Raw genomic sequence first — 9,672 nt, 5'->3', positions numbered from 1 at the left:
ATTTTTATTTGTGTTTTCTCTGTGTTATCACTTTATTTCTTTTTCTGTTGTCGTGCTATTTCTTTCTCTAAATCGATGCATATGTACTGAGAAATGATGACCATACACCTATGTGATGATATTAAGAATTACTGATTGCATATGTAGAATGGATTGATTTCTAATGTTGTGTTAGTTAATTTTTTTTAATTAATAAAAAAAAAAAAAAAAAAGTAGATATCACCTTGTTATCCAAGATGTATTGGAGAGGCTGGAGGGAACTGCCTGAAAATGTAGAGCTGTGTTCCAATAGCCATGTTTCTTGATGATGATTGTATAATGATACAGCTTTCACAATGTGACTGTGTGATTGTGAAAACCTTGTGTCTGATGCTCCTTTTATCTACCTTGTCAACAGATGAGAGGAACATATGGAATAAAAATAAATAATAGGGGGAACAGATGTTAAAATAGATTTAGTTTGAAATGCTAGTGATCAAGGAAAGGGATCAGTAAGGGGTATGGCATGTAAAATTTTTTTGTGTGTTTGTTATATTTTTCTGTTGTCTTTTTATTTCTCTTTCTGAATTGATGCTAATGTTCTGGGAAATGATCATGATGATGAATATGTAGCTATGTGATGATATTGTGAATTGCCGAGTATATGTGTTGGGAATGTTTGTGTTTCTTATAATTTTTTTTTAATTAATAAAAAATTAAAAAAAAAAAAAACATCTTGAGAAAGAAACATAGGGTTGGAGGACTCATACTTTCCGACTTTAAGCCTATTACAAAGCTACAGTGTTCAAATCAGCAAGGTATTAGCTCAAGGATAGACAGACATCAATGGAATCAAATTAAGAGTTCAGAAATAGATCCTTACATATATTGTCAATTGTATTTTTGACAAGGCTGCCTAGTCCATTCAATTGGGAAGGAATAATCTCTTCAAAAAATGGTTTGGGGAGAATTGGACATCCATATGCAAAAGCATAAAAGAGGGCACCCATCTCACATCATATATAAAAATTAATTCAAAATGTATCAAAGCCCTAAATAAAAGAAAGAGGATTATAAAACTCCTACAAGAAAATGTAGGGAAGCATCTTCAGGACCTCAAGTTAGGCAATGGTTTCTTAAACTTTATATGCAAAGCACAAGCAATGAAAGAAAAAAAAAGATAAATGAAATCTCCTTAAAATCAAAAACATTTTGCATGAAAATTGTTCAAGAAAATGAAAACGCAACCTACCCAATAAGAGAAAATATTTGTAAGCCACATATCTGATTAAGATTTAATATCCAGAATATATAAAGAAATCCTGCCACTCAACAATAAAAAGGCAAAGAACTCAATTTTAAAATGGTCAAAAGACTTGAACAGACATCTCTTCAAAGATGATTGTGGTGGTTTAGAAGCTGTTATGTACCTCAGAAAAGGCCATGTCCTTTCCATCTCTTCTGGGGGCACAAACCTATTGTAGGTGGAATCTTTTGATTAAGTTATCTCAGTTGAGGAGTTGCCCCAAGGTGAGTCTTAATCCTTTTAATGGTGTCTTTTAAGAGAGATGAATTCAAACAAAGCTGCGGAGAATTAGTGAGGAAACCAGAAGCTGAAAGCAAAAAAACCTGGGATAGAAGGACCAGCAAATGCTGGTCATGTGCCTTCCCATGCAAAGAGGTGTCCCAGATGCCAGCAGCCTCTCTTCAGAGAAGGTATCATCCTGTTGATGCTTTAATTTGGACATTTTCACAAGCCTAGAACTGTAAATTTGTAAGCTAATATATCCCCATTGTAAAAGTCAACCCAATTCTGGTATATTGCATTCCAGCTGCTTTAGCAAACCAAAATAAGAATATACAAATGGCTAAAAAGCACATAAAAAGTGCTTACTGTTGCCAGCTATTATGGAAATGTGAATCAAAACCACAATGAGATACCACTTCACACCCAGAAGCATGGCTATAATTTAAAAATAAATTGGATGCTAGTGCATTGTTGGTGGGTATATAAAATGGGGCAGCCACTATAAAAAAGCAATATGGCAGTTTCTCAAAAAAATAAAGACCTATCATGTGATCCAGCAATTCCACATACCCTATGATCATGAGTGAAAACAGAATCTCAAACAGATACTTGTACACCAATATTTATAGCACCATTTTACATAATAGCCAAAACCAAGTGTCCATCAACAAGCAAATGGATTTTAAAATGTGGTAAATACACATATTAAATATATTCAGCTATAAGAAATAATGTAGGGCGGGCCGCGGTGGCTCAGCGGGCAAGAGTGCTTGCCTGCCATGCCGGAGGACCTCGGTTCGATTCCCGGCCCCAGCCCATGTAACAAACAAACAAACAAACAAAATATAATAAAAAATAAGAAAATGTTTAAAGATGTTTCCCTTTCTTCCTCCCTTCCTTCCTTCCATCCTTCCTTCCTTCTCTGTCTTTCCTTCCCTTCCTCCCTTTTAAAAAAAAAAAGAAATAATGTAGTTATGAGATATGCTGCAACAGGGAAGAACCTTGAAACATCAGACTCAGTGAAATAAAGCATATAAGGACAAAAATTGTGATACCATTTATAAAGGTAACGAGAAGCTACAAACTTGCCAAGGGAGAAAGCAGATTAGAGGTTAGTGGGGGGGGTGGGGGGAATGAGAAGTGTTTGTAAAAATTTTTAAAAAGGGGGGGGGAGAAATAAAAGGAACTCTACTAGGTACCCTTAATCATTGCTAACACAAGGAACAGACTAAGGGGTCCTAGATTTTCCAATAGAAACTGATGGTTTTACTACAAACAGATATGTCATCTGTTGGCAGAATTTCCAGAACACTTTTGGGCCAGAATTCAGAATAGTAGACTTCTAAAAAACACATACCAAGCAGAACAACAATCACCTGGAATTTAAAAAAACTAATGGGAGAATTTAATTTTGGTTTATAAACTACATTCTAATGAGCACATATGAAAAACATCATCTTGATCACTCACCTTCATTTATAAATAAAACAAAAACACCGCAATATTCTCTAACCACAATTTAGTAGCTTCCTTCTTCATTAAGCATCCATCTGGTTGTTGTAGTTTTTAAATAGATTCCAGAGTTCTGAAAAAGCTGATTCTGACAGTTCTTACCAGCTTAAGCAAAAAATTGCTTAAGTCGAGGGGCAATTTTGGAGTTCCCCACTTTACCATTTTCAGTGATGTCTTAGGTGGCACATGATTTTCTTTTGTAACTTAAAACATACACTGGAAAGAAAGAAGCTTTTAAAAAAAAAGTCTAAGTACTACATAACACAAGACACAGCTAAGACAGGGTAAGCTACAAAAGGGTTAAGCAAACACATCATAAGAATAAAGAGCTTACAGCCAGGCACTTTATGGTATTTGAATGACAGAGGAGGCATTTTGAAAGCAGTGGTACTTGGAGAAACAGCTATCCACACGCAGAAATAAATAAAAGATCCCAAGATCATGCATGATAAACAAGTTTTAATTGGATCTGACATCTAAATGTTAAAAACAATTTCTTTTAATTTTTGGAAGTATGTATGGGACAATATCTTTGATAGAAACTATTATGAAAGTTTGATAACATTAAAATTAAAAACCTTTTTGAAGAGGACACCATACTGGAAATACAAACCTCTGAATGCAAGATAATTGAAACACATAACTGATCATTACTTGGCATCCAAAATATGTGGTATCTGCAAATCAGTAAGGAAAAAAACAAAATACCATAGGAAAATGGACAAAACAGATGGCCTGAGAAATCATATACTGCATTTCTTCAATGTCATGGTAGATATACAGGTCTGCCCTATTCCATGTGGGAAGAAACTATACAAGGAAATCAATACCAAGAGTTGAGGGGATCTTTGAGGCCATCTTGGAGGCTGATAACCACACACATAAAACAATTTGGTAATATTATGAAAACATACTTACTTATTAAAAATACAAAAACACAAACTAGAATATATACTTTATACCAACTCTAGAACAGTGGTTACTTCTGGGGCAGGAAGAGCAAGATCAAAAAGGTATCAAAGCCAGGTTTCACATGTATCTAAGTTACACTTTCTATATTGGCCTCACACCTTCCCTTCCTTTTAAGTCTGAGGTTGGGGTACCACATCAGCAGCAATCATCAACCAATGAACAAGAGCTACTGAGTGGGGAACACATTAACTGTTCAGATGCTGAGTCACAGGCCTGATCTCAGTATAGTGTGGCCATTTGGATTTCTCTCGAGATGGTCTGTTTCTACCCTGTCTCCCAAATGTTTGTCTCTTCCCTAATTGAAAGGCAATCTCAAGATGCCTGACTGGAGGTCACTGAATTCACTTTGCCTGGCTTTGCAGATAGACAACACCCAGGTGGAGATGAGGCCAAAGAACTATTACCACTCTTTGGAAATACTTGCCTCACAAAGATCAAGCTGTAGTATTTTTCTGACATCCTAGTAAGTGCAGACCCTGTATGACGTGGTTATCAGAGTAAATCTGTGGAGACAAAATAATGAGCAGTTTTACCACCCAATCTTGGGTTTGGGGGGGCCCCTCAGCCTGGCAGCACCAGTGGTATGGCACCAGCACCGAAATAGGCTTCCTGAGCTGGGGAGTCAGAATGTCTGCATCTTACTACTGTCTGCATCCTTAGAAAACCGAATGTAACAAAATGTAGGACATTTTTGGAAATTGTATGCTGTCTAGCAACTTCGTGTGAATATTTATACATTTATATGTTATGTTACCAAAAAATAGATAAATAAGATATAAATGGATTTGATATGGCCAATACTAACCTTTATTGATTAAATCTTCATGCTAAGAGTACATGGATGTCCTTTAAATTATTCACCTTTCCAGCATGTCTGAATTATTTCAATTAAAAGTTTTTTAAAAAAATGAAACAAAAGATGGAAATAAAATTTGTTTTCAATGGGTTTATTTTTGCACATTTTAACAACTGCTATTTTCAAGATATATAAGAAAAATATTCTTCTAATATCAAAATAAGCATCTCTTTGGTATAGAAATCACACCTATTTGTGATCTTTTACTTAAACTCACAGTTAAAATTATGACCTAATATGCTAAACAAAACTATTCTTTGCCCATCCCTTTGTCCCCTTTCATAGCTCCATTATGGAACTTTAGAATATTGTCTGTACATATTTCCATATACACAAAGACGATATATCAAAATGTCACAGAAGTTAAATAGTAGGGAATTAGTAGGCTTAATTGTTGAGACATATGATACAAACAACCAAAAAAGAGGCAATAAATAAGATAAAGGAGAAGTAAAAAACAATGGCCACTAAGGTCAAAGAAGATGAAAACAAGAACAATAATTTGATACATTACAAACAAAGCAACTTCTTTAGAACTGTTACATAAACAACTTCCAAAGCTCCAAATCCAAAAGGTTAGAACCCTAACTCCGACAAGGCACTTTCGAGACAGGAAACATACAAACATATCAAATAAGAGAGACATTAACTGTAAAAGAAGTTAACCACAGAAATACAGGAAAATATGCATTATTTCCAGACAGGCTTTCATTTTCTGAAGTAAAGTCTTTAAAAAAAAAAAAGCATCATAAAAGGGGAAAATCTATTTATTATATATTTTTAAAGCAATCATCAAAGTTCAAATATCCATAAAAAAGAAGACTTTTTTTTAAGTATAGACTAATTAATCTTCATGCTAAAAATAGGAGGAAAAAATATCTTTAATCATGTTTGCTCTTTTATTCAACAAACATTGAGTCAGTATTGTTTTTATTCATAGCATTCTGCTTTGGTTCATAGAATGAGGCTGAACTACAACACCCCCTCAACTTCTGCCATTCTTTGAATATTCTTGTAAATGAATAATGGTCTACCTAGTTTAATACTGATAGCACTGTAGCGTTATTAATATTGAATATCTGCTGATTAAATTAACTTTCATACCAAAACTTTGCTATTATTAGAAATAATATCAGTATCCTACTTTCACAAAAATCAAGAAAACCAAAAAAATTCATTCTGAGAGTATATGGAACAACGAGAAAGAGATTATCGTACACATGGTACATGTGCAAATATATATGAGGAAAAGTGAATTACTACACAGTCATTATTTCAACAACTAACTAATCACGCAAGATCAGTTGTCAGGTCTCAAAGAATCATAGCCCTCTTTCAGGAGATCCCGCCATGTTTTAAGGAAACGTGCATTTTCTGTACATTTGAAGGCAAGCTCTTCCACTTGAGCTGATACTGCAGAGGTGGCTTCAAGAAGTTTGGTTAGTGAAAATGCTGCCTGAGATGAAAAGAAGAAAAAAAAAAGACAATGGAAGTTTATTTTTAAAATTCTCATCTCATTTTATAAACAGTCTAAAAATACCTTAAAACCTTGAATCCAGTGTCTAAGTTATTCTCCTCAGAAGTAAAAAATTTCAAACTAAAACACAGGCTCTTTCAGGGGCACCTAAGAAACTTCTTAACATGGCCATGCACCACCACCAACCCCCCCAAAAAACAGTTGAACATGAAAGAAGCTTTGAGGAAATGTGTCTACTTTAAAACAAAACATTATGTATGAGATATAACAAGTCAGATTTTTTTAATTGAAAAAACTAAATGAGGGGTCTCATTTAGTTCACCACGATGACTTAGACCCCTTGACATTAAGTACCAGAAGTATGTGAAAGATTTCATCACAAATTTATTAATATTGGGGTAAAAAAAAAAAAAAAAAAAAGACCCTCACTGTTTCACTACTTTTACCTGTAAACATTTTAGGGCATGAATAAGAATAGATTAAAAACAAATACACTGAGTTCTGACAAAATCAAAACACACTGGTTGGGGTGGGCCACGGTGGCTCAGCAGGCAGAGTTCTCGCCTGCCATGCTGGAGACCCGGGTTCGATTCCCGGTGCCGGCCCGTGCAAAAAAAAAATCATAACACACCCTCGAAGACCTAAGATCTCCAACTCTTAGTGGAAAACTCACTTCTTAATCAAATGTTTCCTTCACCTTTGACATAAATGTGTTGCATTTACTTGTACCCAGTCTGGTTCCAGCAACGATAAAAGCTGGATAAGCACTTCTTGGCCATCTTCGACAAAAACAAAACAAAACAAGAAAACACAAATACTTCTTGAGCAATGAGACCGGTTTCCAAACTGCACAGGAGGGCGAATGAATACACGCTCTACCTTCCAAAACTTCCTCAGGAAAAGTTACTCCCTATGTACCTCATTCAACTTGACCCACTCAGAATCTATAAACACGTCAACTCTGGTGGCACGTGTGTGGGGAGTCGGGGGAGGGGATGGTGCCGGCCTCTGGGAATTCGAGAGTCAACAGAAATCAATCTGGAAGAAACTCGTCACGCATTCTAACCACCCTAGAAGTCCTGCCCTAAACGTTAAAGAAACCAACAGAGCCCAGCGGGGCCGTGCGCAGGCCCTGCCAGCTGAGTTCACGAGGAGCCGCCACTGAACGCCGTCGTTTCAGTTACGGAGGATGACTGAACCCAGACCGCGAGGTATTAAAAAAAAAAATGGTGAGGACGGAAGAGGCGCGAGGAAGGCTAACTCCGTAATTCCCCAACACCGAACCCTAAAGGATGGCGCGGCGGTTTGGCCGCGGGCGCCCCCCGTCCACACGCTCGAGGGGACAGGAGAGGGACGCCGACAGCCTTCCCTTCCCCGCCCCACCGCGGCTCCGCCTTCGGAGAAGCGCCGAGCGGCCAGAGGCACCAGGACCTGTGGGGAGACACTCACATCTCCGATCTGCAGCTCGACCTCCTCCAGGGGGTCCACGCTTCGGCCGCTGCTCCTGCTCGGAACAGGCCAACCCCAAATTCCTGGGACGACGGGGGAGGATGTCGAAGAGGCGCCTGAAGAGGAGGGAGACGGGGGAGGTGGCGGGGGCGGCGAGGAGGCACGCATCCCGGCAGACTCGGCCATGGAGAAGTCGGGGACCGAGGACCGCTGGCACCCGCGGTATCGCCCCTCAACAGCCAAGCCCACCACAACTACCGTTCAACCGCTCGCGCCCAAAGCCCAGGAGCCCCGCCTCCTCCCGCCTCAAACCCCGCCTCTTCTCCTCGTGAGTCGCAGCCCGGCATCGAGAAGACGGCTCGCTTTTCGGGACAGCCAATCAGATGGCAGCCAATTCACCTCGGGCCGCCCACGGCTCCTGCGCCAACAGCCAGTTCGGCTCCGAGCAAGCTCGGGCGGAGAACACAAATCCCAGGATGCCGTTCGCGTCACCACGCCCCCCAGGGCTTGATAACGCGCGCGCGTTGTACTATGGGACTTGTGGGCCCCGCCTGCCCACCCAGCATCGCGGCCCTCACTGAGCTTGGGCGAATAAGAAGGGCAGAACCAACGCGCCGGCCGAAGCCCCGGGCTGTGCTGGGATTCGGAGTCCCTTTCCTTTTCGTCGTTCCGTGCGTGACCCAGAAGCATCGGCTGGCCGCCGGGTCACGGCGCCGGCGCAGAGCGTGAGGGAGGCGGGAACTCGGAGAAGCAAGACCTGTCGGCTGAGCCCAGAGACCTACTTAGTGGAGAGGTTGGTGCTTCCAGGCCGGTGATGGCGCCCCCCGCGGCCTAGAGGTTCGGCGCCCGTGGCGAGCTACTGACAGTCCGTCTCCCGTGCGTCCGACTGAGAGAGCTCTGGTCACTAGAAACATGTTGGTGCCGCTAGCTAAGCTGCCCTGCCGGGGTGAGTGGGTACTCGGGATGCGGGTAAGAGGAGGAAGGTGGAGGAATTAAGGCGAAAGGGGCAGTGTCACGCTCGGGGACTGCGTGCACCTCTCCCGTCCGGCCTCCTCCTCCTCGTTCTCACACTAAACTAGGGCAGAGGTCATGCTGCCTGCGCGCGTTGGTGGACCTTCGGTTCCTCGCCCCTACTGGAAGAATTGACATCTAGGACAAAGGTCATGGACAGAGAAAACTTGTCAACACAGCCCCCATGGACTCCTGAACTGAGTCTGTCCAAACTCTGGCCCTAATCCTTAGCCCGTATTTCAGATGCTATCTTTTGCTTTGTTGGAAATGGAAATATGTTTTCCCCTTGATTCTGACCTAATTTGCATTTTTACAGCAATTCTAAGTCCAGTCTTAAGAATTTGAAGTCTGATTTGAAACATCATAATTAGTATTCGTATGTTGCCAAGTCATCAGAGTAGCTAGGAATTTTTCTTTACATGTCTAAAATTTACTCTAGGGGTTATTGTGCTCATCGAGCCGTCATGATGACACGTAAAAATACCCCATTACCTCCCTCTCCCTTAAAGAAAAAGTAGTATGATGCTGTTGGATTTGTTATTTGTCTTAATTTTTTTACAATGTTAAAATGTCTAAACTTAGAAGGCTCATTAAAGGAGCTGGAATGGTGTCATAACTGCCTTCATATTTTTATAAAGCTTTAGTTTATTAAAGTTAACTTTTCGTTATAAAATAATCAAGTATACATACTGCAAATTCAAGGATGTTCTTATTATGTAATTTTCACGGAGGTAGAAATTTATCAAATTTGGCCCCCGTATGTTGAATATTAGAGTTTTGTTTACAGTTCTTGTTATCCATGCATACATCTATTACTGCACCTTTATACAAAAAATACATGTTGCTTTTGGAACATCACAGCTGTCAGATGTTATGTGATCTGCAGCA

General features: G+C 39.9%; 2 protein-coding genes across 7 annotated transcripts in view; one reads left to right on the top strand and one right to left on the bottom strand.

Moving 5' to 3' along the window:
• Positions 1–2,484: 2,484 nt before the first annotated feature.
• C22H4orf46 (chromosome 22 C4orf46 homolog) lies at positions 2,485–9,057 on the bottom strand. Of its 5 annotated transcripts, none has more exons than XM_077139676.1 (4): positions 8,173–9,011; positions 7,774–7,889; positions 7,022–7,103; positions 4,923–6,303 (listed from the first exon to the last, which is right to left on the bottom strand). In XM_077139676.1, exons 1-4 carry the CDS (start codon positions 8,461–8,463, stop codon positions 6,148–6,150), a joined length of 645 nt encoding a protein of 214 aa, XP_076995791.1. In that variant the 5' UTR covers positions 8,464–9,011; the 3' UTR covers positions 4,923–6,147. The 5 variants fall into 5 exon arrangements, with proteins under 5 accessions (XP_076995793.1, XP_076995791.1, XP_076995794.1 ...); XM_077139677.1 differs by having other exon boundaries at positions 6,191–6,303; positions 6,998–7,103; positions 8,173–9,055; XM_077139681.1 differs by lacking the exon at positions 8,173–9,011 and adding an exon at positions 8,086–8,136 and having other exon boundaries at positions 6,192–6,303.
• ETFDH (electron transfer flavoprotein dehydrogenase) overlaps positions 8,373–9,672 on the top strand; it is a 46,468-nt gene continuing 45,168 nt past the window's right edge. Inside the window, exon 1 of one of the 2 annotated variants that reach the window (XM_077139671.1) lies at positions 8,373–8,719. In XM_077139671.1, coding sequence (XP_076995786.1) covers positions 8,686–8,719 — 34 coding nt within the window. In that variant the 5' untranslated portion in view covers positions 8,373–8,685. The remainder of the gene's footprint in view (positions 8,720–9,672) is intronic. The other variant, XM_077139672.1, reaches the window with a different exon arrangement.

This window comes from Tamandua tetradactyla, chromosome 22 (assembly GCF_023851605.1).
Source record: "Tamandua tetradactyla isolate mTamTet1 chromosome 22, mTamTet1.pri, whole genome shotgun sequence".
Taxonomy (NCBI): domain Eukaryota; kingdom Metazoa; phylum Chordata; class Mammalia; order Pilosa; family Myrmecophagidae; genus Tamandua; species Tamandua tetradactyla.
The sequence above is the reverse complement of the archived record's forward strand: the minus strand, read 5'-3'. Positions and strand labels throughout refer to the sequence as shown.

Bases quoted from the DNA above. Each gene is read 5' to 3' on its own strand.
- C22H4orf46 (XM_077139676.1), bottom strand. From the start codon at position 8,463: ATGCTTCTGGGTCACGCACGGAACGACGAAAAGGAAAGGGACTCCGAA. The intron at 7,104-7,773 runs GTGAGTGTCTCC...TTTTTGTCGAAG, and splicing joins TCGAGCTGCAGATCGGAGAT to ATGGCCAAGAAGTGCTTATC. The intron at 6,304-7,021 runs GTGAAGGAAACA...TTTTCATCTCAG, and splicing joins GCAACACATTTATGTCAAAG to GCAGCATTTTCACTAACCAA.